The 26,706-nt window shown below is 44.7% G+C and overlaps 4 protein-coding genes and 1 long non-coding RNA gene across 7 annotated transcripts in view; 3 read left to right on the top strand and 2 right to left on the bottom strand.

Moving 5' to 3' along the window:
• fbxl6 (F-box and leucine-rich repeat protein 6) overlaps window positions 1-700 on the bottom strand; it is a 32,997-nt gene extending 32,297 nt beyond the window's left edge. For both annotated transcript variants that reach the window (XM_015020213.1, XM_015020212.1), the window contains exon 1: window positions 616-700. The gene's annotated coding sequence lies outside the window, so the exon portion shown is untranslated. The remainder of the gene's footprint in view (window positions 1-615) is intronic.
• Window positions 701-725: 25 nt separating this feature from the next.
• LOC106938279 (uncharacterized) lies at window positions 726-14,037 on the top strand. The gene is made up of 3 exons (XM_015020210.1): window positions 726-795; window positions 10,279-10,345; window positions 11,311-14,037. Exons 2-3 carry the CDS (start codon window positions 10,285-10,287, stop codon window positions 13,860-13,862), a joined length of 2,613 nt encoding a protein of 870 aa, XP_014875696.1. The 5' UTR covers window positions 726-795; window positions 10,279-10,284; the 3' UTR covers window positions 13,863-14,037.
• LOC106938283 (uncharacterized) lies at window positions 1,761-14,964 on the bottom strand. Its single transcript, XR_001422585.1, has 3 exons — window positions 14,873-14,964; window positions 14,255-14,600; window positions 1,761-4,109 (listed from the first exon to the last, which is right to left on the bottom strand). It is a non-coding gene; the product is annotated as an uncharacterized LOC106938283 (long non-coding RNA).
• A 557-nt stretch (window positions 14,965-15,521) lies between these two features.
• Window positions 15,522-22,151, top strand: slc52a2 (solute carrier family 52 member 2). Of its 2 annotated transcripts, XM_015020215.1 has the most exons (5): window positions 15,522-15,667; window positions 17,383-18,232; window positions 18,650-18,773; window positions 20,647-20,931; window positions 20,964-22,151. In XM_015020215.1, the coding sequence occupies exons 1-4, from the start codon at window positions 15,538-15,540 to the stop codon at window positions 20,917-20,919; spliced, it is 1,377 nt and encodes a 458-aa protein (XP_014875701.1). In that variant the 5' UTR covers window positions 15,522-15,537; the 3' UTR covers window positions 20,920-20,931; window positions 20,964-22,151. The 2 variants fall into 2 exon arrangements, with proteins under 2 accessions (XP_014875701.1, XP_014875700.1); XM_015020214.1 differs by having other exon boundaries at window positions 20,647-22,151.
• Window positions 22,152-23,370: 1,219 nt separating this feature from the next.
• On the top strand, window positions 23,371-26,446 carry slc52a3-2a (solute carrier family 52 member 3-2a). Its single transcript, XM_015020216.1, has 4 exons — window positions 23,371-23,465; window positions 24,090-25,099; window positions 25,732-25,855; window positions 25,925-26,446. Exons 2-4 carry the CDS (start codon window positions 24,102-24,104, stop codon window positions 26,132-26,134), a joined length of 1,332 nt encoding a protein of 443 aa, XP_014875702.1. The 5' UTR covers window positions 23,371-23,465; window positions 24,090-24,101; the 3' UTR covers window positions 26,135-26,446.
• The last annotated feature ends 260 nt before the right edge of the window (window positions 26,447-26,706 follow it).

Below are 26,706 nucleotides of genomic sequence, written 5' to 3'. Positions count from 1 at the left end.
ATATATATATATATATATATATAGTTTTTTGTAGTAGTCAGCTTCTGTAATTTTACAAAATCATTTAGTGAACATGTCAAATATGATTCCCACTTGTGCTTTCTTAGTCACTTTGGTAAAAAAAAAAAAAAAAAAAAAAAAAACTTTTTAAATTGTGGAAAGTTGAGTTAATGTCACGTTCATGATTATTTTTGCCAGAAATACTGTGTGTTTATTCTTTGGGGCTTTCATATTTGGTGATTTTTATTGAATATTTATGTTGTTTGCAGAACCTAAAATAATCTTTCCAGTTGGGTTAAAGTTCCTGAGTTTAAAGCTGTCCTCATATCATAAATTTATACTTTTTCTGGTTTATTTCGAATGTTTTAAGACTCGTTTTTTCCTTCCTTTCACGTCCAATGAAGCTGCGCGCGCATGTTGATTGTTTACGACCCGAAGCTTAGCATTGGCTAACTAGCACCTGCTAACTAGCATCAGCTAACTACGATAACTGAACAAAATAACGCTGTACAATATATATCAGGGCGACACGGACCGGAAGCCGTTCATATTCCGGCAGGTACTATATACAACACAAGCCGCTTATTGAAGAGAAAAAGCAAGCATTTACGTCACCTTCTCTGATACTAGCTCTAAAAGCGGCATCAGATCCAGGATGCATTCCGCCTTTCTATTCTGATTGGTCAAGGCCTTAACAACCGCCCGCCTTTAGGCGAATCTGACCAATCACGGAGCAGCACCGATCTTTTTTTTTTTTTTTTTTCCAGCAGCAAGTCGAGTTGGGCTGATTACAGGGTGAGTTTTTCGTCAAAGTTTATTTCCACTTCTTTAAAATCTGCAATTATTCATTGGCAAATTAAATATAACGGCCTGTCTGCGAAATCGGCTTTACGTGGCTTAAGTTAGCTGAGTTTGTTCCAGTTAAAGTGCTGCTAACAGTAGCTGTTGCTCCTCGGCGCTAACTCATGGTCCTGCGGGGAGGCATTCCAGCAGAACAGCGGTACAGTTCAGTCTGTTGTTTAATTATCCTGGTTTAAACATCTTAATGACATTTTCATCTTTCGTGTAAGTGAATGAGAAAATAAAATTAAGTTCCAAATGTTGGAAAGAGGAATAGCTCTAAAAACAAGAATTGAGTTTTTGTAATTTTCCAGGCTTGGATTTTACACAAGCGAAAAGTATGGAGCCCCGTAAGTAAATGGTAAATGGACTGAACTTATATAGGTGACCAAATTTCCAAGACTAAATCTGGGGACATTTCTCACTCGGCGTTATAGAAGGAGCACATTTATCAAACTAAAATGAAGAAACTGGGAGAGATAAGTTTACATATTTATTAACATTTAAACATTAAAAATCAAATATAAAAGCAGGAACGTGTCTCTTCACACAGTGGTAATATTACTATTAATAATAATAAAAGTAATAGCAGCAATAGAAAATTAAAACTGGAAATATGGGGAGAAATTTTGTACATATTTCGTAAGTGAGCATGCATACACATGAATAACATAGTTGGTACCTCTGTTAATGAACAAAAGGCCCACAGTGGTAACAGAAATAACTTGAAACTGACAAAACTAGTAAAAAATTGTTTACTAACAAATTAATGAAAGTCAGACACTGCTTTTAAATTGTCTCAGTTAAAATAATGGTAGCTAAAACTTATTAGCATTTTTGTGTCTGTGACCATAGAGCTGATGCACCTTTTGTCTCATCTGTCTAAAGGCCTTTGTAGTAAATTCCAGCTTCACTTTTTAATGATTTTCTTTCCTCCTTGGTCTCACATGAAGTCCGTCTTGACCTTGGAGTTCACCTTTACTTTCTGGACTTGGTTGTTCTGGACTTTTAGTGACCATCTTGAATTTGTCCATTTTCTTCGTGCGGACGCAGCCAGGCAGATTGGCTCCAGTCCTGTGGACCTTAAGTTTCAGAATAATCTGTGCAACTGTAGTCATCTTGGTGTGTCATTTTATTATTCTGTTGAACCTTAATTAAAAACAGTGTCTGATTTTTATTGGTTAATTTTCAGTAAATTTTGATTTATTACTTTAGTCAGTTTCAGGTTGTTTCAGTGACCATTGTGGTTTTTTTACTCATTAACTAAAGGTACCAACAACTTTGGCCACAATTGAATGTTGTGCATGAATGGACACATAAGTGTCCATAAATACATGAGGTCTGTATATAAAGTTATGTAGCTGATATGCAAGGACATTGTGTGTGTTTGAGATGAGTGAACTCTGGTCAGGAAGCTGATCTTTGGATCTGCAAACCCTCCTCGGTCTGAAGATCCATCAGCCACATGATCATAGAGGTCTGGATAGAACAAGAGCAGAAAAGATTCTGTGAAAAACTGAGAAACACTTAAAATACAACATATAAGACACAATTAAATAATAATATGTTTACATTTCTTCTCTTCAGCTTTGTCAGTTTTCTTCATTCTTTCAGTTTATCAGACTATCTTCCTCCCGTCTCATCTTTTATCAGTCTGCCACTATTCTCAGAGACATAATATCATCACAATCTCCTCAAAACATTAGAATGTTTATAACATACTGAAAATGTACAATTTAATAAACAAAATTAGATTTGTTTTCTTTTAGAAATTGGTTATTTTGAGATGAGGAGCTGGATTCATCCTAGTAAAATCTTAGTATAAATATTAACCTTTTTCATCAGCTGATGAAATGTTAAAAATGCCATATTTAGCAAAAAAAAGAGCTAAACGAACAGAAGAAACTATCTCTCCATCCTCAGCACTTTCAGTCCATGTTCTTCTTAATTCAGTTTTCCTGTCATTGAGTGACTCCATGTATTGTGAGAAACTTCAATACGCCCAAACTCATATCTATCTTTGAAAATACAACCCCATGATTACCAGTTAATTCCAAAACATATTTATTTACAATGAGTTTATTTTAACCATCCAGTTACTATTTCTCTCACTCTGACTAATTCTGTAGCTGCTCATTGTGCTCTCATCTTGTGTTTGTTAAGAAAAGCTTAGTTTTATTTTACCGTGAACCAAAGGTTTATGATGGCAACGATTAGCCCAGTTCAAACAAAACATGTTGATTCACATATAGCGCATCAGGTCAGCTCCACAGCACGCTCTGCTCTTCTTGATTTTTATTGGCGGTTGGCTCAGCTGTATGGAGCTAAAACTGTCTCATAATTCACAAATGCAAAAGATCCACAAATGCACAGGACGAGATCCACACTTACGAGCTCCTTCTGCTGGAGCTCATTAATTCAGACTCTTCAAAGAGTTATTGTAGATGGTGATGACTGTTGGCAGGAAAGATCTCTGGTGCAGTCTGTATTACAGCGAATCTGAAGAAGCCTCTGACTGAAGACACTCTGTTTACTCAGTCTTATGAGGGCTCAGGGTTGTCTGTAACCGTCTTCAGTTTATGAAGAATCATTCTTCTCACCATTATCTCCAGAACAGAACCAGCCTTCTCTATCAGCCCACTGCTCTATCCAAACTACGTCAGTGACTTTGATTAGGACAGAGATTATCTTTGTGCAGTTCAAGCTTGTTGCAGCTGATGACTTCACAAAAGTAAACTACGAACCAATGATCCTCAAATCCAGGCCTGGACGGCTGGAGTCCTGCAGCTGTAGACGGGTTTCTGCTTCAACACACCTGAGTCGAGTAATGAGGCCGTTACCATGGAGAACCGACTGCACCGAGGAAGTGATTCAGCTTTAGAGTCGGTGTGTTGGAGCAGGGACACATCTACAAGTCGCAGGATGCCGGGCCCCGAGTTCTGGAGTTTAGGAGCCCAGTGCTAGATGAGGAGTTAAAAAAAGCTACAGAACCAGCACCCATATCAGAAACTTAGCATATTAAAAACAGGAAGTCATTCTCCTGACTCAGCAGATGTAGGTAATGCCTGAGAATCAATGAGCTTCAGAAGTAATGAATGTTTAAGTGATTTTATTTCAGAAGAGACTGGAAAATGATGACAGGTGACCCTAACAAGTCCAAACCAGAACGCCTGGAGCTGAGAGCTTCAGATTCACCAAGTCCTGGTTTAAGTCCTGCAGGTCTGGAAGCGGCTGCACCTTCACCGGGTCACACAGCACATCTGGTGACACTATGCAAGAGAAAAATTGTACCGATTAATCCACAAACATGTATATAGAAGTAGATCTTTTAAAAAATCTGAAGTAATGATTGTCTCAAATTCATATGCATACTTAAACAAATCCAGTTATGATGACATCATCAATGCTGCTGTTTAAACATGGCTTTCAATTATAAGACGGATCAACCTGCTACACTTCAGAATAACTGTGCTACCTCCTAGTTTATAATGTTGATTTTTTTTAAATACAATGAAATATAAACTGTAATATATTCATATTTATTATGTATTGATGCTGGTTCTAGTTTGTGGGGTTATACTAATACCCACCAGCGCATGTAAGGTTGTGACGTTTGGTTATTATCTAGGTTACCATTAAAAATAACCAAAGGGTCAACATCGGTGTTCAGATCGCTCCTTCATGTAAAGTGTTAGACAAGAACCCAAATATATTGCATAAACAATGTATGAATTATCATCCACCAGTTTTCTAAAATGTATTTATTTTTTTCTCAGTGAGAATTAGTGGGCATTACTGATAATGTCAAAGACTCACAATCACCGCAGAGCAAAGAAGAAACATCACCGATTGACAATAAAGCAGTAAAGGCCAGCTCCCGCTAACAATAAAATTAAAGTAATGCACATCGATGTGTATTTTGGAAATGGATACATATGTTTGCGTATTCTGCTTTGTATGATCAGTTAAAAAAATCACTGTGTTTCTGAAAAGCGTGCCTTAAGTGAATTATTACACTGCTATTGTAACAGGTGGAACCACTAGGTGTCGCTCCCTCCACACCCTGAGCTCCCATAAAAGGGAAGCTGGCAGGCTGGTGGCCAACTGTCAATCCTGCCAACAACGCCAAATGTTACAGCCACTTGTAGCCGAAGTGCAATAAACAGCCAGCATGAAATTAACAATATTTATTATTACAAAATAACAGGGTGTGTATTTGCAAGAAGTGACCCAAAAAACAATGATAAAAACAAAATAAATAAAAAAGAAAAACAGAAAATCGGACTCTAAAAGAACAGCAGGGTGCAGCGACAACTGCAAAAAACAAAAATGACCACGTTTATTAAATCACTGCAATTAAACCAATCTAAAAAACATTAAGAACACTACATACCTGTATCGCACAAACCAGCCCTCTCTGACTTACCATACCAAGACTAAGGTCAATTTAACAGATCTGGCACAGCCCTATCATATAAAAACAATATAAAAAAACAAAACCATACAATTCAATCCAATCCAGTTAAAAAATATACAAAGCCTACCTGCAGCCTCGAACAGCCACACGCCCAGGTGATGCTACCGCCGGATCATCAATAATGACAGTGTGGCCCTATAAAAACACCCCGTCAGCACTGACTTAAAATGATCAAATTAAGAGTTTTCCTCCTTACCACAAAACAAAACAAACAGTGGAACGCGTGGGCCAACACACACCTGGTCGAACACACAGGAAATTGACAGTTGGCCACCAGCCTGCCAGCTTCCCTTTTATGGGAGCTCCGGGTGTGGAGGGAGCGACACCTAGTGGTTCCACCTGTTACACTATGATAATTTATCATTTAAGGACCAGAGCTTTATAAGAATTCATAATATACTAAGCCTATTATTATCTTGAATAAATTCAACTATGTAAAAAGACGCTAGCCTGATGCTATTAGCATGCAGCAGTGCTAGCATAGGTCGGTAGCATAGCTTAGTCACCAGAGCTCTGCTGATGCGCTAATAAAGGAGTTAGGTGTGCTGAAGATCGCCAGCTTGTGATGATAGTTGCACAAGTAAATCGATTAACATTAATAACGATAATATAGAGATAAATAGCTAATATATTAGATATTTCACTTTCCGCTCCTCTGTCGCTGCCAGAAGCCAGGCTGAGGACTAAACTGTCGGTGCTTCGTCAAAGCTACAGCGTTGTTAGAATGGGTTAATGTGATTGGCTGAAAAATAGGTTACCCCGACGTGGGGCTCCGTTCATATGATTGGCTGAAACAAGGAAGCTATCTAATTGGTTGCTGATCACCCAATCAAATAGATCATTTATAAAAAAAAAACTGAATTTTGAGACATCAGGAGAGTCTTGAAATTCACACAGGCCAGAAGGAGCTAAGTGTAAATCTTGTCCTGTGCATTTGTGGATCTTTTGCTTTTGTGAATCATGAGACAGTTTTAGCTCCATACTGCTGCTCTTCTCCTTCTCTGTAACGGTAACAGTAGCGCGAACAGTTACCGTAACTGCTGTTGTTGCGCGCAACACGCTCGCTCGCGCTTTCTACTGCCTGCCATATGGAGTCTCCGGCTACCGTAATAACGACCTATAGGAAACATTTTTTCTCATTCATAAAACGCTGAAATCGGGGACTTTTCCTGGAATGGCTTCAGCCGGGAACAGGTCACCTAAAACGGGGACTGTCCCCGGAAATCGGGGACGTCTGGTCACCTAAGGGGACATGGAGAAAAAAAAAAAAAATCTCGACTTATTTTCTCGAGATCCTGCGCTGTTCTGACTATCTGTGCTCCCCATCAATCCGCATGCAGATGTCAAGTTGCATACTCAGCAGCTTTCTTACCGATACATCATTCCCTGTGGAAATTCCGTCCGTTTTATTTCGTGGAGATTACGGTAAGCTCAGTGACGTGCGGTGAGGTTCATGGCTGGTGAGGCTCTGACTTAATCAAAATCATAAGACCCCCTGCATGTTATTGTTTACATACGGAAATTTCTCGCATGTGGACAACATTGAAGGGCAGAAAGATATACTTTCACATGTCATCCATAGCCGCGCTGCCATGGTGGAATAACTCTGTTAACTCAATCAAACTTGGAAATACAGATATTAATAATTTAGTGCTATGCTGCACAGCAAAGGGAAAACCCCTGAAGTACAACTCAAAACCACCTTTCTCTCTCTGTATCGGCCAAGCTGCACGTAGACTCGTTGCGTGTAGCTTCACTTATTTACTGTATGGCTAGCTCGCTGTTAATGTCTCTTACTCTGCAGTTGTGGAGTCACAATGTCTGGGATCATGAGCGCCCCCTTGCCATGAGGCAAGAGAACTGCCGGCCTCACATCGTATCTGTTCTCTATTTTTGTAACAAAACACATTACACACAGAGCTGGTGACAACAAACACTGTACATTATATCCATCCATCCGTCCATTTTCTTTACACCTTTGTCCCTTTTTGGGGTCGGGAGGGCTGCTGGTGCCTCTCCAGCTAACGTTCCGGGCGAGAGGCGGGGTCACCCTGGACAGGTCGCCAGTCTGTCGCAGGGCAACACAGAGACAGACAGGACAAACAACCATACACACACACTCACACCTAGGGACAATTTGGAGAGGCCTGTACATTATATACATAAGCTAAATTATGGAAAATCAGTCCATATATTAAATGTTTTTTAACCATTTTGTTCACGATACAGACAGGAGAACCTGCTCCCATAGAATGGCAGCCAGTGCAGTTAGAGAGGTTGATCAGTCCAGGTGAGGCTCAGCTTCCTGCTGCCTCACCTGCTTCGCTTCAGAGCATTTGAATGGGAAAATGCGAAAATTCAGCAATTCTGAAGAAAAAATAATCAAAATTGGTTAAGCTAAATGAAAAATAAGTACTTTATAATACAAACCACAGGGTGAAAATAGCAATATAAATTATCCTGTCATTATATTATTCCATGATAACAGGTGAGGCTCTGCCTCACCTTCCTCCCCTGACCTCACGTCACTACGTCACTGGCTCTTTGTGGGAAATAGTTTAGTGATTTTTTTTTTTGTGGCGTTCTTGTCAGTTGCTATGGCAACGAGTCTGTGTGCGCTGATACAGAGACCGAGAAAGACGTGGTTTTGAGTTGTACTTTAACGGTTCCTCCCTTTGCTGACGAGCACAGCACGAAATTAATAATATCTACGTCCAAGTTTGATTGAGTTAACGGAATCATTGTACAGCGGCAGCGCGGCTGTGGACGGCATGTAGAATAATAGTCTTTCTGCCCTTCAATGTTGTCCGCACACGCGAAATTTCCTTATGCAAACAATAACATGTAGGGTTATAGGGGGTCTATATTTGTAAATCTGATTATGATTAAGTCGGTGCCTCACCAGCTATGAACCTCACTGCAAAGAGCAGAACATTCAGTCTGCTGCAGTAGCATGGCTTTAGGTTTAATGTTTATTTTGCGATTATTAATAAGTGATTGCTGTGATATGAAGACAAAACTATAATTATATCGCTGCCCTTTACTGTATGGCTAGCTGGCTCGCTGTTACTGTCTCTTACTCTACAGCTCCCTAGTCACAATGTCTGGGATCATGAGCGCCCCCTGCCATGAGGCCAGAGAACTGCCTGTCCACAGAACCAGCCGTGCCCCCTCTGGACTGGGAGCTATTGTTTTTGTTTTGTTTGTTTTTACCTCTGAGTGGTTAACTTTCTGTTATTTCTATCTCTGTTTGATACAGGAGGGGCTCCCGTTCATTCTGTCTCCCGCGCTTTTTTCACCTTACAAAGTTTTATCCATCTTTAACGCTTCACAACGTGTTTTTCCAAGCTGCCTTTAAACGCAACTTGAGCGCTAGCTACTGCTGCAGCTCCTGAACTACAACACCTAAACTTTTCAAACCTGGACTAGGTTATTCTCAACTCATAGCAAAACATTTAAAACCATGTGTGAGATTTGTGAAACCTTTATGAGATTTGTGAAACTTCGAGAAGGGGTGACTCCAGGTCTCTTTTTGCATCTCGACCACATAAGAACTGAACTGCTCCTTCTCTGAAATTTTCATTATTTTACTGTTAGCTTTTTGTTTTCTCTCATAAAGATGCTGAAGGTAGTGAAAAATTAGCTGAAACTGCCTTGTATTGAAGTTTCGCAAATCAGGTAAAAGTTTCACAAATCACAAAGTTGGTTTTAAATATTCTGCTATTAGAGCAGATTAATCCAGTCCAGGTTTGAAGAGTCTCAATGTTGTAGTTTTTTAAATAAAGTAGATAAAATATGCTGAAAGTAGTGAAAAATTAGGTGGAATTGGCCTTTAGCCATTTCCCGAATCAGAAACCAACTTCAGCCTCGTGTTATTACAGGAGTTTTATTACACTGTTTATTGAGTAATGTTATTATTGCTACTCTTACTTGAGTAGATTGATTTTACATTTAAAGAAATAGACTTTAGCAATTGGAAACATTGGATTCCTAGTTTTCTGCAGCAGATGAGCTAATGTTTATGCCAGTGGTTTCCAAACATTTTCTGCCCCCCCCCCCATGGATTACAAATGGCTGTCTGGTTGAAACGACACGGGGGCAGGGGGGCATCGACTTTTTTGGGGGCAAAATGAATGTACGTAGCTGAAAATAGACACCAACATCGGTAGCCTACAAGGTACTTGTTAAGCTTAAGGTTCTGTATTGATATTAGCTAGTCGTCTTTTAGCTAACATTACCTGCATCCAGCAGCTTTACTCAACTCAGTCGGTTAGTTTGGAGGGAAAAACTGTGAAAAGTTCTTTGCGTTTTGCTGGTTTGCTGCCGTGATTCTAACACAAACCTACGTAGCTCCGCCCAGCAGCAGCAGGTCTCCTTCACAGGTGGAAACCCAGCCGGAGCGTCTCAGCGTTCATGTTGCGTTTAAAGGCGGCTCGGAAAAACAGGTTACACCATGTTCACAACGGATTAAACAGTTTTAACTGCTGATAAAAGTGACAGAGGACACAGATATGGGAAGTGTGGAAGCCTCTACTGTATCAAACTGACAGGAATAACAGAGAGTTGGCCATTCTAAGGTAAAAACCCAGCGCATACAGCGTCATGTTTTTTTTTTTTTCTTCCAGCCGGCTTCCCGCGCCCCCCCTGCAATGACCCACAGTTTGGGAACCTCTGGTTTATGCAAATTAGAGGATAATTACACAACATTTTAGACATGTCATTGCTTATATCCTTTTTTTATTTTGTATTAATAAACGGTTATTTTATTTGAAATGTTGCATAAAGGTTTGTTTACTCTGCCACCCCAAAATAAGCCAGTGGTACCTGCAGTAAACCTCCAATATGGCTGAATGCCAGCTGGTGGCTGCAGCTTCTGCTGACATTTTCTCCCAGCAACATAGACATTTCTTCCTAGACTGTGTTGTCCTATGGCTTTGAATAATGTCTGTGTTTTCTTTCAGGATAACATGGAGGAAGGTCAGGACTTTTCCCTCCATGGGAAAGCGGTAGTAAATGATGCTAATCTGAGTAAGTCTGATCGTCTGATCAAACCTCATTTCTCCCTCCAAGCTGCTTGACCTTCCTGTTATCTCCAAGGTCGAGGACAACAGGAAGGTCCTGATCTTCTCCAGGCTTTCTGAAAATCATTCAGGACTTTTCTTTGGGCTCTGTTTGCTGTTGCAGCACCAAACGTGTGACATGTCCTTTCCTCTTATCCATAGTTTCTGAGCTGTCATGATCTCTTTTCAGCCCAAACGTTTTTATTTCTCAGAAGTTATCAGAGGCGGTGGCGAAACCTCAAGCTGCTCCCACATTCACCGACATTCTGTGCATACAGTTCAGGTTTCATAGATTGCCTACATTTCTCTTGACAAATTCCTTCTTTTCCCACAATCCTAACGGATGCTACCTAGTTAGCTGAGCTAGCAGAGCGTCTCTGCTGTTTCTCCTCCTGCAGGACTGCTCACCTGTCTGAGCCGCACAGAGAGCTGCGCTCACACGTTGTTATCTTCATATTATCGGCTCGGTGTCAACATCGAGCCGTTTCCCGCAGGTCTGTTTCCTGCCGAGCCGTTTTCTGTAGCAACAGGTTGTTGCTAGGTAACCAACGAGTGAGTGAGGTAGCCTTTCCTCTGCCTACATCCCCCAGAATGCTGTGCGGTTCTGGGTCTGAGTTCAGTGAGATTATCAGCATTCTATCAGATGTATTTCTATCATTATTGATCACGTGTCGATCACGACACGTAGCGTCGTTTTATCGCCCAGGTCTAATGTGAGCAATGAAAGTCCATCCAATGACCAAATACAATGTTGGCAACAATGTTTGAAATGTTATAATCAGCCCATTGTTGCATCCAAATAATATGATTGGTCATTGCACACATCCATAAAGTAGTAATATATGGCATATTGAGCAGCTCTACCAAAATCTTATTTAATTTTTTTCACCAGGAATGATTTTTCTTACCTCTGTCCAACTTTTCTGCTTCCAGGAGACGAATACTACTGGAAGCTTATTGCAGACTTCATTGGTCCTCAAACAGGGGAGGGACTAGACCTGAACCAGGGGCCATGCAAGAACAGACTGATGATCCAAGTTGGACTCCTGAGGGAGGACAATAATTTTCCCTGGCTCGCCATCACAGAGTGGCTGAAGAAGATCTTCCCCGCCCATCAGTCAGCTGACTTCCGCTGTTTGATTGAAAGAGGCATTGCAACAACGCTGAGCCTGGGCATCGAAGCCAGGTTTGTCTTTCTGGATTCAGATGTCAACTTCAACTTCGTTGGCCCAATATGCGACAGTATCGGAGTGGAGCGCCAGCATCTTCTGGAGCTCAGGGATTTCTCAGAGCGGGCACGGTCCATCGAAGTCACAAATGGACTGATTGTCGAGTTGAGCAACTTTGTTGCCAGGGAAAAAATTTCCCCAGTAGTCATTGTTTCCTGGCTAAGAAACTTTAACCCAGAGTACTGTAAGAGTGGGGCCATTCAGAAAGCATACAAGCTCCTCCGGTCCAGGATAAAGAAGCTGAAAATTTACTGTCGCAACTATGAAACGAGGAGTCACAGGAAGAATGCAGCCATTGAAAAAGTGCTTCAGAGTCCGTTTGAACTGGTTCCGAAGAAATTACCAAAAATTTTTGTAAAGAAACGCCTGAGAAGAGAAGATTACGAAAGGGTTACAGTCAAAGAAGAAGACGAGTGCTCAGAAATCTCCCAAGGCGAAGGTCCTGAGGCACGCAGGGAGGAAGTAGGAACCACGCTGCAGAGAGGAAATGCTGACGCGGGAGGCGAGGATGACGGAAAGACATCCAGCTCTGACTGCGGAGAATCCCTGACCCTGCTGGACATCGCCATGCTGTCCGTCCAGAAGCTGTCCAGCGTTTACGGCGGGAAAACTGAAGCGTGTAAAAGCGTTTCGTTGGATCTGCTGAAGAATCACTACGCTCTCACCTACAAGGAGCATCCAGCCATGGAAGAGTTTGAGAAAAAGGTGAACAGTGTCCGGAAGGAGACTTCCCTCGTGCACCCGGTGGTGTTTTTAAACTACAACGCTAATTACCTCGTTGATCTGCACGATGCGGTGGAGGCACAGATCATGAGCTTTGAGAAAGAGATCATCCTGTCCACAGGAGTGAAACTGGGCCGAGATAATCTTCCCAAGTTCAAGAACTTTGTCAGTTTGCCAGAAAGCGCCACGTCACGTTACATCCACATGGCCTGTGATATCCTGAGCCCGATCAGCCCGGAGAAACCGAACTACAGAAAGCATTGGGTGGCATTCTGTGAGGAGAAGGGAAACCCCTCCAGACTCGCTGTAAACCAATCAAACAGACTGAATAACTACTTTGAAGCAGCAGCAGGTCTTATCCACCATCACAAGGAGACGGCTCTCTTCTTTGCAGATCTGCTGTCAATTGCCAACGACCCATGTCCGAACATCATCCTGGAGAGCGTTGCAGCAGACGCAAATGACTCCATGATCCAGAGCTTCGTGTGTGTCGTGGCCATAATTTACTGCAAGATTCTCGGCCCCTATTGGCAGCTCCTGAAGAGCGGAGGAGAGTATGCGTTCTTCAGTCAATTCCTGCTGTGTCTGTACCAAAGGTTCATCGATTGGTCCAAAGATCCCTCCACGCTGCTGGCACCGGAGGAGGACAGCAATGTCTTTCTGCAGTTCCCGCTGCAAGAGAAAATCTTCACCGGGGTGTTTAGCTTCTGTGGCGAGTGGCACACAAACCGAGACCTGATCCGAGCTTGTCTGAAGAGGACCATCAAAGTGATTGCTGCCGTCACTGAGGAACACTTGAAGAACTTTTTACCTGGAGGAATGTTTTCCCAGATCCCTTCCACTGATGTGTGCTTGGAGTTGGTCAGCTGCACGTTCTCCGTCTTGATGGCAGAGTATCCCTTCGGCCATGCGTATCCATACAAGAAGAAAAGGCCGGACAAGCTGTCCAAGAACTCCTCAAAGAGCCAGCTGGACAGCTCGCAGGAAGACGAGGGCATATCTGGCAACAGCTCTGATGAAGCTTCGAGGAGCAGAAACGGCTCCCAGTTCAGCCAGAAAGAGGAACAAAGCCCTCAGGCGAGAAAAGGTTACAGAAGAGTCCCTGAGGAAGAGCAGGAGGAGAACATGGACAGGGACTACATTATCGCCACAGTGACCAGAAATGGAGGTCCCTGCAAAACCCAGCAGGACATTGAAAAGATGCTGCTGCGCTTTGATGGGAAGTCGCGACTGGAGAAAAGGGAAGGGCTTCGCTGCGAGATCCTGTATCAGAAGATGGTTCTGAACAACACCAACCCACACCTGGACCATCACTGCCTCAACTCCACCCAGATGGCGCTGAAGCTAAAATTTGCTCTCCCTCGTGTCAAACCTGGATACTCGCTGGTGCTGGCGCCCAGGAAGACCAAGCTGAGGCCCTCCGGCCGGCGCGCTGCGGAGGACCAAGCAGCTCCAGCTGCCGCCGCCGGCCTGCTGCCGTCCGGAGAAACGAATCCAGACTCTTCCTCAACGGAGGTCGGGATCACCAGCTGAGCTGAAACCCTACAAAGACTTTCTGTGTTGGAAATGTGAAATTTGATGCCACTCCATGTTAGCATGGAGCCGCTGCAAACATTTCAGGATATGAAACCTTTACATTTGGGAATGTTCCCAATGTGTAGTTCAAACTTGTTCTCCTGTGTCAAAATAAACATTTTCAAATTTTTTTTTATTGATTTTGTTTAGGTATTCTTTACAACAATAAAATGTTTTGAGGAAAGTTAAACATTTGCAGGAAGTAAAGGGCTTTCATTGGGCAATGAAGGCTAAGAGCTTAAAGGTGTTTGTTTCTAACTTACTCTGCAGTTAGAACAGCAGGAGAGCAACAGAGCGATTTTTAGAAGTGTAGATTGAGACAAGGATGAAAACAAGAAGACTGGACAGACCTGTTGGAATCGTTTAGAAGTTGTGGGAAGACCTTGTAGGATCATTTTGGTGCTGTTGGGATCCAGTATGTGGTTCTGTTGGTTCTGTTGTGATCCGCTCCTGTGTCACTGGAGCGGATCACAGCTGCAGGGAGTCTGGGCTCCCTTGGAGACAGAAACTCGGAGTAGAGCTGCTGCTCCTCCTCACTGAGGAGCCAGGCGAGGCATTCAGGCCACCTGGGAGGAAACCCAGAGGAAGACCAGGACGATGTTCCCCTGCTGGGAACGCCTTGGGATTCCTGGAGGAGCCGGACCAGGAGGCTGGGGGAAACCTGGGTCTCCCTGGCTGCCGACCTGCGACCCCAGACTAAGAGGAAGATGATGGATGGAACCGACTAAAACAATATATTCATATTTTTTCCTAAAATTCTGGATGGGATATTATACATTTTCTCATTTGATTAGGTCATTGCATTACAACCCCAAACTTTAACCAAAACTCTGCTGAAATTAAAATGTCTGTTCAGATATGTAAAATTTTAAAAACAAAGCTTTCTCTTCCAATTTCTTTAGAGGACATTATAATAAATCTGGTTGCCTTTGCTAATTAAAATTGTGTTAAAAGTTATATATGCCTACCATAGATCCAGCTGAGGTCTTAAGTAAAGAGACGTGTTGTCCAGTTTTGTCCACATGAAGGAAAAAGCCGGATTCTGTTCAGCAGTAAACGTGTTTTTCTTTAAAGCCTCTTCATGTTCACTGAACTTCGGCCCCATTTTCCGTCCTAATCTCTGACAGATAAAGAACCTGTCAGGAGAACAAACCAGCTCTCGTTTATTCAATGATTTATGTGGCTGATGCCTTCACTGCTGTAAGAAATTACAGATTGTTTATGAAAACAGGACGAGTGATCCCCAGTATGCAGAAATAATGATAATTGCGTTTCAGTTTGGTAAATTTTACATTAGGTTGCATTTTTGAGCTCATGTGTGATCGGAATTTGAATACAAAAGCATATTTGTGTATACATTAAATAACCAAATAAATATCTGCCAGTATTACCGTCTTAGTGCCATGCTTCTGGAAGTAAAATGTTCCGAATATTAAAAGGTAAAGATGCAAAATTTAAGGAAATTTCACCCTGATTTTAAAAGTTCTGAGTGTTCGTGAAGGCAGCAGAAGGGGCGGAAACTTTGCGCAATAGTCCATTGCTCATAGTAAGAGCCGACGCGGTGAGTGGAGGAGCTCCCGGAACCACATCACCCCAGAGATCCGGTCCATTCCCCGCCGAACCGAGCGGAACCATGCCGGGCAGTTGGTGGCGCGCTGCCGCGGTGAGCCACGGCCTGACGGCCCTGTTCGCCATGGGCTCCTGGGTTTCCGTCAACAGCCTGTGGGTGGAGCTGCCGGTGGTGGTGAGAGAGCTGCCCGAAGGTCAGTCCTCATCTCCGGAGGAAAACTCCCCCATTCCCGGTCCGCCTGACCCGGTTCTGTTCGCCAATTTATCACAACACGAAGCAACTTCATAATCACTTAAAGCGGTAATAAGTGACTCCTGCTCCAGTGTTGGGACCCATAAGCCTTTTCATCAGCTGATTACAGACTCGTGTTTACAAGCCGGTTCATTAAACTAATGGTTTCAATCCATCGATCCGTTATTTCTGTTCTCTCCAAGCAGTCAAACATTTATCAATCTTCAGCCTTCAGCCTGTTTTGCTCTCGTTGCAGGCTGAAGCTTCATCAGCTGCTCTTCATCAGAAGATGTTCGCATGTGGGGTTCCTCAAGGCTCTGCTGCTGGACCCCTTTCATTAAACATGAACCGGTTTTTGCGTCAGTCCAGCCCTTCACGTCCTCTGCCTCGGTGTTTCTCAACCCCTGGTTCTCGGCCCGCCCTGCGTGTTTCAGCTGCTTCCTTGCTTCCTTCTGCCCAGGTGATTTCAGCTGACAGGTGTTTGCTGAAGGAGGCGCAGAGCAGCAGGGGAACATCTAAAACATGCGGGGCGGTGAGCTGGAGGACCGGGCTGGGAACGCTGCTCCAGAGCACAAGATGACTATTAATACTGGAAAACCGTTCGTATAGATGCTTGATAGAAAATATGTGTAGCAGTAAAAGTAACAGCAGCTCAAAGGTACATTATTACATTGACAGGTGAAAATAACATCTAAAATCGTATTTTATTTGAAAAGAAGCTTGAAAAACGGATCAGGTTTCTACTACCTGACCAATATCTGGTTTTCTTTGACTTTAGATTTGATTATCCAGATTAGACCTGGAACAATTAATCAATTATTGAATTGTCAACTAATATAGTAATAAATCAATCGTTAACTGGAGTATACAGACTCTAAAAAAGCCATTTGCTGAAAGAGCAACACTGTGTGGCAAGATAAAAATCAACAACCGCTTTGTCTGTAAATCTGTTCTGACTTCACAAAGTTTTACGTAAAGTTGGTGGAGAATCTAAAACCTCCATAAAGCTGCAGTTTGTAGCTTTTTATATGTTTATTCCATGTTAAAACCGTTTAATGTGAGACGGATAAAAATAAATTAAATCGGCCTCTGCCCTGTTGTCATCTGCACAAATACACCAATCAGAGCCAGGAGGAGGGTCTGTAAATCACCCTGGTGTACATGCTACTCAGGCCCCTAGCACTCTGCTACGCTACCAACCTCAACAGAGCCTCCCCTGAACGGTAAAGCTAGTTAGCATAGCTATCGATGATGGTGGAGAAATGGGTCTCCTGGAACGGTAAGTTGTTTCTCCACCATCAATACATTGAGCAGCGTGTACACGAGATGAGTGACAGCGCTAGGCCCCTCCTCCTGACTCTGATTGGTTGCTTTTGACCGGGAAGAGTTCAGTTCTGCAGAGGGAGAAGGTGGAGGAGATGATCTGTGTCAGGTTTATTAGCAACAAGGTCAAAGGTCGTCTCATCACATCGACATCAAACAGCCACCAGCTGTGAAATGGGTGTAAACAAACGACATCATCAGATTATTGATCAAATCGATTCCAATCAACTGGGTTTACAGACATAAAGGAGCTCAGGGTTTCAGCTGATTTAAGTTTTCTGCAAGTTTGTTCCAGATCTATGATGCATAGAAGCTGAACCGGGCGGTTCTGATCCGGTTCTCGTCTCCTTCCAGGCTGGAACCTTCCTGCGTACCTCTCGGTGCTCATCGCCTTTGGAAATCTGGGTCCCATCGCGGTGACGGTGGCGCACCACTTCGCTCCGGGTCGCCTGAACGAACGCGTGGCCATTCACTGCATCCAGGCGCTGGCGGTGGTGGCGTCGGGGTTCCTGGCCCTTTTCTGGTCCCGCCAGGTGCCGATCGCAGGAGCGGAGCGGTCGCTCCCCTTCCTGCTGCTCAGCTTCGTCCTGGCTCTGGTCTGCTGCACTTCCACCGTCACCTTCCTGCCGTTCATGTTCCGCTATCCTCCAGAGTACATCCGCACATTCTTCATCGGCCAGGGCTTCAGCGCCTTGTTCCCCTGCGTGGTGGCTTTGGGCCAGGGCGTCGGCAAGCTGGAGTGTAAAACCGAGAACGACACAGTGAAGCCAGAGTACCTGGAGGAGAGCTTTCCTGCCCAAAACTTCTTCTGGTTCCTGTTTGTGATGCTCACCATCTCGGCCTTGAGCTTCATGGCTTTGACACAAAGACGGGCCGAGTCCCAGCAGGAGAGGCCACCCCAAGAGTCCGACGGCGCCGAAGCGGCAAAGAGCGGAGAGGAGACGCTCCGGCTGTACAACGGAGGAACGGCGGCGCCAGAGGACCCGGTCGGCCCGGAGCCGCCCGCTCCCCGGTTCTGGACGGGACGAAACGTCTACCTGCTGGCGCTGCTCGCCGCCTCCAACGCCCTCACCAACGGAGTGCTCCCGTCCGTCCAGAGCTTCTCCTGTCTGCCCTACAACAACATGACCTTTCACCTCTCTGTGGTCCTCGGCAACATCGCCAACCCCCTGGCTTGCTTCCTGGCCATGTTCGTGGTGCTGAGGTGAGACTGGAGGCGTTTCTGACCTGTAAAGGTGGATTTTCCCCCTGATCCTGTTCTCTCCTTAAAGTTCAAATGCTAAAAAAGAAATCCACAAAATGGTGTCAGGACTGAGTTCAGGGCCCCAAGAGGTTCAGAGGTCAAACAGTTGCGACCTTTGTGGAGAGGACAGTCCAGGATGCCGCTGTCTCCAAACTGGGCCACTTCCTGTCCGACTGGCCCTACTTCCTGTGTAGCTCCAGCTGGGTAAAGGTCACTGGTGACACAATAACAGTAAAGGATGTCGGGTTCTAGAAATGGAGTAAAAATGAGCAGAAAAATCTTTAAAAAGTTCTGGAGGAACTAAAGGAACCTAAAGAGAGAGGGCTGGGTCAGGACTTTGGCAAAGAGCATGACCTTTGACCCTCTGATGTGTTTCAGGTCCCCTGTAGGCCTGGGCCTGGTGTCGCTGGCGGCGGGCATGTTTGCTGCATACCTGCTGGCGCTGGCGGCGCTCAGCCCCTGTCCGCCGCTGCAGGCCAGCCTCGCTGGGAAAGCCTTGGTGGTGAGTTTCCTCTGGAGGCTTTTATTTTGATAAGCCGCCTAGCAGAGTCAGCTAAAGCTCAGGGGCCTCATGCATAAAACACTGCGCAGTTTTCACACTAAAACTTGGAGAAAAATTTAGAAAAGTGCAGCACACAAAAAGTATCAGATGTATAAAGCCGTGCACACACACATGGCTGCGCACCTTTCCTTTATAAATCCTAATTTACAGGAAACGGAGCAGCTGCTGCTCCGCCTGTCGCCTCCATAAATACGTCTTAATGTAAATTAGCATAAATACCCGGGAAAAAAATCCAAATTAATAAAATAAAAAACAAAGAGGTCTAAGTTCAAGTGCCTGAACAGCAGCAGTTCAGCCGGGATTTAGAGACAGAGAGTCAGAGGGCCTTTGGGTGGGAATGTGGACGTTTATTCTGAATAGTAGAATCATGTGAATAAGTTGTACATTTACAGAATAAAGATGCTTTATGTCCATAAGGCGCTTTCACAAAGCGGGAGGCTGGATGGCTGCAGCTGGACCGGTACCGGTACCGCTCGGCTCCTTCTTTAAGTTCTGCTCAGAGACCCAGGATGATCAGTCTGGATGAATCTAAACACCAATAAACCATCAGATCAATATGATCTCTGATCAATCCTCCCTCTGTTCTCCATCAGAGCCAAAGCTCCACATTACGGCTCACCTGGATGCAGCTACTGATATCCGTGTGACTGCAGACACACCTGGATCACCTCAAATAATCAAAGCTGTTGATTAGTTTCACTCAGCAGGTTGGAGTTAATCTGCTGAGCCTGTTTCCTGTTTTCAGTGAGAATGAAATGACCCCATAGATGCATTTCGGCTCACAGATCAATGTGTTACATCTCTATGAGACACAAACTGAGGAAAAGTGCCATTTACATTGGAGCGAGGTTTTCACATCCTTTTATTTTTATTTTGTGTTCGTGTTAGCTTATTGTCTGAGGATGAATGGGTTCAGTTTCATCGTTTAACAATAAAATATTAAAATCATGAAAAACATTGGTTTGGTGCTTCTTGGTCTAAATAACTGAATGTAGTCAGACTTCATTGATTTTAGGTGTGTTTTGACGCTTTGTGGTTTGATATTGTTCACAGAAAAAGTTTGTGTGGCTGCTGCACATTTTCACGCCGAGCGAAAAAGGGTGTAAACCTTGATGCAAAGTTAATTTTTATACATGCCGACTTGTGCATAAAATATGGGACCGCACATTTTTTGTGCACGCCGCTTTATGCATGAGGCCCCTGGATGTGTAACTTTAGGTAAATCCAAACGCTCAGAACCAGAACCACTTCTTGTTCTTGGCTAAATATGACAAGAAAATGTAACCTTTATTTTGAAAGTCTGGACTTTCACTTGATTGTCAGTTTAATCAAATCCAATCAGAGTCAGGATTTAATTGGTTGCCATGGCGATTCATTCATTCCTCCGGGAGCAATGTGAAAAATGCAAGTTGGATCAGAACAACTCCTGGTCTGAGAGGGTCCAGTTTCTCCAGAACCAATCAGAACCAGAGCTACTGGGAGTGAATGAGAGTGGGCGTGTCTCTGCTCTCTGATTGGTCAGAAACCAGGAAGTCCTCCAGGAGAGGGATTGGGTGGAGAGACGGGTAAAACCCGGAAGGTTCTGGATGTTCCTGGTCCGGATGATGGTTCTGATGCAAAAGACGACTGAAATGAAAAATTTTAGTATTTTAAAGTTTTGAGAAAAAGTTTATTCCAGCCACAGCTGATCAATAGAAATCAATAAAACAGTTTTACTGTGAGAGGATATCCTGTTTATGTTGCTAAGCAACCCAGAGGAAACATGGCCGTCCCCTGCTATCGCTCACCGGCTGCGTGTGTGCGCCCCCTGCAGGTGGGCTCCTGGATCCTGTTCACCGGCCTGTTCTCCTACCTGAAGGCGTCGGTCGGCACGCTGCTGCACGGCGCCGGGCGCGGCGCGCTGCTATGGGCCGGCTTGGCCATCCAGGCCGGCTCCCTGCTGGGCGCGCTCGCCATGTTCCCCCTGGTCAACGTCTACCAGCTGTTCGCCCGCGCCCACGACTGCGTGGACGTCTGCAGCAACAGGACTGCAGCTCCTCCAGCAGGGGGCGCAGCTGTTCCTGAGCTCCGGACGTTTCTGGACTGACGGCAGCAGGAAGCTCTTCGTCGTCTCTGACTCTTCCTCAGGAGGAAGGCCGCATGCTAATGACCTTCCACTTTTCTTTCTGTTGAAACATTTTACTGAAAGTTTTTTTGATGTTTTGGGATTTTTTTCCCCGTTTTGGGAATGAGATCTGATTCCCAGCTGTTTGGGACCAAAACTCACTTCCTGTTTCTGTGATCTGCTGACAGACAGAAGTAGCCGATGCCAGATGCTCACACTGAGGCTTGACCTTAGGGCTGCCACCTTTCAGAAATCCAAATAAGGGACGCCCCCTCACGGCGTGTCGCCCGACTCTCATGGGGTGGGACGTCCGCTGCAGTGATGGATAATATTTCATGGCAATGTTTTTGTTTTTAAAAAGTGATCCAGAGAGCAACCGTTCATACATAGAGTACTCCAAAACTGTTCTCCAGTCAGAGCATATCTTAAACATGTTTAATTAAGCAAGTGTAAAATGTAAACGGCTCAAGTACTGAGCGACTGATCATAACACCTGATTTAATATTCAAAATGTGTCCTCAGACAGCCAAAAGTACAAGTTATGTGAAAATTCTAGTATTGTAAAGAATATTAATAAAATATTTATACATATAAGGAGATAGATTTGGAGGCTGGTTCTAGGACAAATTTACCACTAGGGGTAGTCGGTGCTTTTTCATGGGGACACTTAAAAAAATGAAACAAAAAAACAGAGCAATATTTCATCATTTGATATATGAAGTGAGCCAAAAAGCCACTTGTGTCTCCAGAGATCCAGGCTGCAGATCCCTGGCAGATGGAAAGTCTGATTCTACACAGCAGCTAAAGGTGCAGCACTATAATTTTTAATTCAATGTTAAAGTAAAATTGTGAAGGTTAAAAAATCCACCACTGAGCATTAACAAAAGACATTTATTTAGCATAATTTCTTCTGTACCCCGTTGGCCCCCATCTAGATCCGCCCCTGGGCTTCAGGTCTGTGTCTGACATTAATTATACAGTAAATGACCACTGAACACTGAATTCATAAAAGATGTCAACATTTCTTAATAAAACAAACAGAAAGCTCTAACAAACCTTTTAAAAGTAGGAAATATTTATGTATTCACTGTTAATCTCTCGGTATGATTTGTTCTCTAAATCACCATTTGTATTATGATACATTAAATAAGCAAATAATCAACTCCTAACAGTCGACTAAAAGCACAATAAGAAGCTGAATAATAAAATGTTCTCCCATATCAGCCTCCGGAGATGACTGAGGGATGAAGAGATGCTGATTTCTGGTTCTGTAGGTTCTGATGGGTCTGCAGTTCCTCTCCTGATCCATTCTGTCTATCATACAGCAGCACCGCGCCACGATGGACACTTTTTTTGATCTTGATTGCCTGTATTCATCCTCACTAACATTATTTACTCTGGGATTTGCGTCTTCCCTCTCACGTCTGTATCTTTACGAGGTTTTGGTTCTAAGGACGGTGGCGTATCGGGCTGAGGACGTTTTAAAAAGACGGGTTGATAGCAGCTCACTGCGGCTGCGTAGTGTCCGTCTCTAGGCAACAGCATCGGTCCGTAGCGTTCTGGGGTCCTTTTTACGTCCCGCCACAACAATTTAGCTGACCTTAATATTTCCTGTTTTAATTTGGTCATTGTTGTTACACTTAGTGTTGATATGTGTGTGATAGGCGAGTCTATCGGTCAGTTATAGAAATACGGAACAAATCGCGTCCCGTAGCAACATTTAACAGCCAAACATGGGACAGTCCGTATTTAAGGGACGGGAGGCAACCCTACTTGACCTCTGACCCCCAAAGGTTTTAAAGAGACCATCCTGTTTATTCCTGCTAACAATAAAGCAACAGTTTGGTGAAATCTGGGTTTTTTATTTTTAATGTTAATGTTCTTTTTTTTTTTTTTTTTTTTACAGTTTTGGTTTCTGCTGTTGTCTTTATCCTCCAGTAATTGATCAATCATTAATTGATTATTTTGGGTGAAGGTGATGGAGGGTTAAGCTGACGGCCTGCAACATTCCTCCATAAATCAGCTAAATTATAAAATTTTTGTTCTTTTGGAATAAACTTTAGCCATGATGCAGGTTTTCCTTTGAGTCCAGAGAAAAACCCGAAACTTTACGATTTTCTAACATGCAATGAAAATAAATGGTTTTTATTTGGTATTGCTGGCATTTTCCATATTATCCCAACATTTGCTGATAAGTAGAAATGTTTTTATAGACTGCTGTGATTAGAAGAGCTTGTTGCTGGTTCCACAAAGCTGTTAAAACGTGACTTTCTATTGAGCAACCTGCAGCTGAGGCCGTTCGCCTCTTGATCCGCTTCTGGAGAATTAGCTGAATTCTGCAGATTCTCTACGAAGCGACGAGAACGAGACGCATCTGCTGCCCTGCAGGGTGAAGACGGCTATCAGCCAATCAGGACCAGGCTTTCTGCAGGACCCCCACCCCCAGCAGGGCTTACGCCTCGGACGCTCCTGCCAGTTATTATTGCTCAGGACTTTGGCTCCAGAAACGCTCCTTCCACCAGCAGCAGGTGAGTCTCTGCAGGCAGATCGTCTCCATCTGGTTTAGATTTTCATCAACATTCAACAGATTTGAGCTCCTAACACAGAAGCTGATTTACACTTTAAATTTTACTTCTATGATGATCTACAAGTGTTAAAACTTTCTGACTGTTTTCGTTTAGACAGTCGGTGTTGCTCAGCGTTTCCAAAGGAAACACAAAAAATCTGTGAACATTAACAGAAGATGGGAATAATTCACGCAATGCGCCTTTAGCTGGATGGATCCGTTCCTCATGGTGACACATTAATCTGGACTTACAGTTTGATCTGTTTTCTCCTGCTGCACATAAAACCTTGTAAATAAAATGTTTTCTGCATTATTTTATTTTTTATTATTTTACTGAAAGTCTAAATATGAATTAATAATGATGTTGGTCCCAATGCATTAGATCAAATTCAGCATTGATAAAGTTTTCACTAATCAATTATCTGACTGTATGTACATTAGTCATATCAACTAATATGACTTATTAATTATTATAAACCTTTTTACTGACAACTCTTGTTTGAAATTAACGTATAAAGGCCTTTAACTAGACCAGAACTGTCCCGCAGCCTCTGACTGAGCCTGCTGTCCGGGCGTCTCCCCGCAGGACGCCTCCGCCATGTCCGTGCTCACCCACCTGCTGGCCGTCCTCTTCGGGATGGGCTCCTGGGTCTCCATCAACGGCCTATGGGTGGAGCTTCCCCTCATCGTCCCGCAGGTCCCAGAGGGATGGTACCTGCCCTCCTACCTGTCCGTCCTCATCCAGGCGGCCAACGTCGGGCCGCTCGTCGTCACCCTGATGCACCGCCTCCGGCCCGGCGTCCTCAACGAAGCGGCGGTCATCTACGGGATCGTGGCGGTGGGCGCCGTGGCCAGCTTCCTGCTGGCTTTCTTCTGGAAGGAGACGGTGGTGGTGGCCGGCGCCCCCCGCAGCCTGGCTCTGCTGGTTCTGACCTTCTTCCTGGCGGCTGTGGACTGCACTTCCTCCGTCACCTTCCTGCCCTTCATGATGCACCTCCAGCCGCACTTCCTCACCTCCTACTTCATCGGGGAGGGGCTGAGCGGCCTGCTGCCGGCCCTGGCGGCTCTGGTCCAGGGCGTCGGCCTGGTGCGCTGCGTCAACAGCAGCCAGTCCCTAAACCACAGCGGCCACGGAGCCAGACGCCTGGAGGCTCGGTACCAGCCCTCCAACTTCTCCGCCGAGGTCTTCTTCTTCTTCCTCAGCGCCATGATGCTGGTGAGTCTGGCAGCGTTCCTGCTGCTGGACCTCCACCCGGCCGTGGCCCGGCAGCAGCCCGACCCGCGCTACTCCGCCGGGTCCAGGGAGAGGTCCAGGAGGAGCCGGAAGAGGCCCGAGCAGAGGCCCATGATGGACCCCTTCAGGCCCCAGAACCACAAACCCAGAAGCAGCTTGGGTTCCAGCTCCTGCAGCCAGAAGCAGCTGGTCTTCATCTTCGTGGTTCTGGGCTGGGTCAACGCCCTGAGCAACACGGCCCTGCCCTCCGTCCAGTCCTACTCCTGCCTGCCCTACGGGAACGGCGCCTACCACCTGTCAGCCGCACTGGCCGCTGTGTCCAACCCGCTGGCCGGCTTCGTCGCCATGTTCGTCTCCATCAGGTCAGCCAGGAACAAATACCTGATCAATAATCAAATATCCATTCAATTATTTTCTTCTCTCAGGACTAAAATGATATAAAGGTTCTACTGGACTTCATCAAGTCCAGAGGAGCTCAGAGCGCTTCACACTCATTCACATGCTGATGGTAGAGCTACTGCACGGTAGCCACGGCTGCCCTACACAGTCTGACAGGCAACCATGCACCAGCGCCCCCTGCTGGGCGCTCTGACCTGCAGCAGGTAGGGCGGGTGAAGTGTTTTGCCCAAAGACACGATGACAGAGTGGCGATCGAACCAGCAACTGGCCGAGGGGCGAAGTCCTGCCACCGCTGCTGCCACCGCTCCAAAACCTGAACTGAAGTCTGAGGATTGTGAAATAGTTGATCAAAAACAAGAACTTTCATCCAGACTTCCTGAAACTTGAAGAAAGAAGAAGTCTGAAGGAAGTCAGGAGGAAATGTGGAGAGAAGTTTTGGTTTTTCCTCATCAACTTCCTGCTTTGATGGATTCAACAAAAGCTCTGTTCTATTTGGAAGCACCTCACCACATGGGGTGTATGTAAAATTCTGACCTGTGTGGATCAGACATGTTCTGGTTCTGGATGTTCCTGACAGCTGCTTGTGGTTCTGCAGGTCGCTGGTGTTCCTGGGCTTCCTGACGGTTCTGGGAACCGGGATCGGGTCGTACATAATGCTGATGGCGGCGCTGAGTCCCTGCCCCCTGCTGGTCAACGACGGTGCTGGCGCCGCCATCATGGTGGGTCCAGGAGATTCTGATGGGTCCAGATGGTTCTGGTGGTTCTGATGGTGACCTTCCTCTGTCCAGGTGCTCGCCTGGATCCTCTTCATCTTCTCTCTGTCCTACGTGAAGGTCATCATTGGGGTGATCCTGCGGGATGAAGGTCACAGCGCCCTCGTGTGGTGCGGGGCAGTGGTGCAGCTCGGCTCCCTGCTGGGAGCCGTCACCATGTTCCCTCTGGTCAGCGTCTACGGCCTGTTCTCCTCCGGGGACCCATGCAGCACCAGCTGCCCCTGAAGGGCCCATGAGGGGGGAACCATGAGGGTTCCCCAATAAATCAGGAAGGTTTAAATGTTGCACTTGGTTTTAGATTTTTTGCTCTTTAGTTTTATTAAAAATCTGCACATTTGCCATAATTTAGTTTTAACTGCATTTATTTTCATTTCATTGTTTGCTTTATGACAATAAAAATCTCCAGGAATTTTCTCATTGAGTCGCCTTCAAAACTTTTCTTTCAGTTTCTTCATTGCATCTCTAAAGAATCTGACTTTGGTGAAAAAAAAACAACTAAATAACTATAACATTTTTAAATAAATATTCTGTATTTCATCTCTTTCTGGTCCATCAGTGTAACATCAGTCGTTGGATTTGCTGAAGTTGCTTTTGAAACATAAAAATAAAACTTAAACTTCGTAAGACTGGATAAAATGACGTAGTTTCTTCTTTTCTCCGTCAGTTGAACATCTAGCCGCAGTTTGAGTAAACTCCCAGCATTCTCTGCGTCGGTCAGCCGTCGCTTGTTGTTCTTCCTCTTGACGCAGATGAGCGCCCCCCCCTTGGTGGAGAGGTAGAACAGCGGGTGGACGACG

The sequence above is a fragment of the Poecilia latipinna genome, unplaced genomic scaffold, assembly GCF_001443285.1.
Source record: "Poecilia latipinna isolate Pla-1442-1.1 unplaced genomic scaffold, P_latipinna-1.0 Scaffold2549, whole genome shotgun sequence".
Taxonomy (NCBI): Eukaryota; Metazoa; Chordata; class Actinopteri; order Cyprinodontiformes; family Poeciliidae; genus Poecilia; species Poecilia latipinna.
This window is presented reverse-complemented; position numbering and strand designations above follow the sequence as displayed.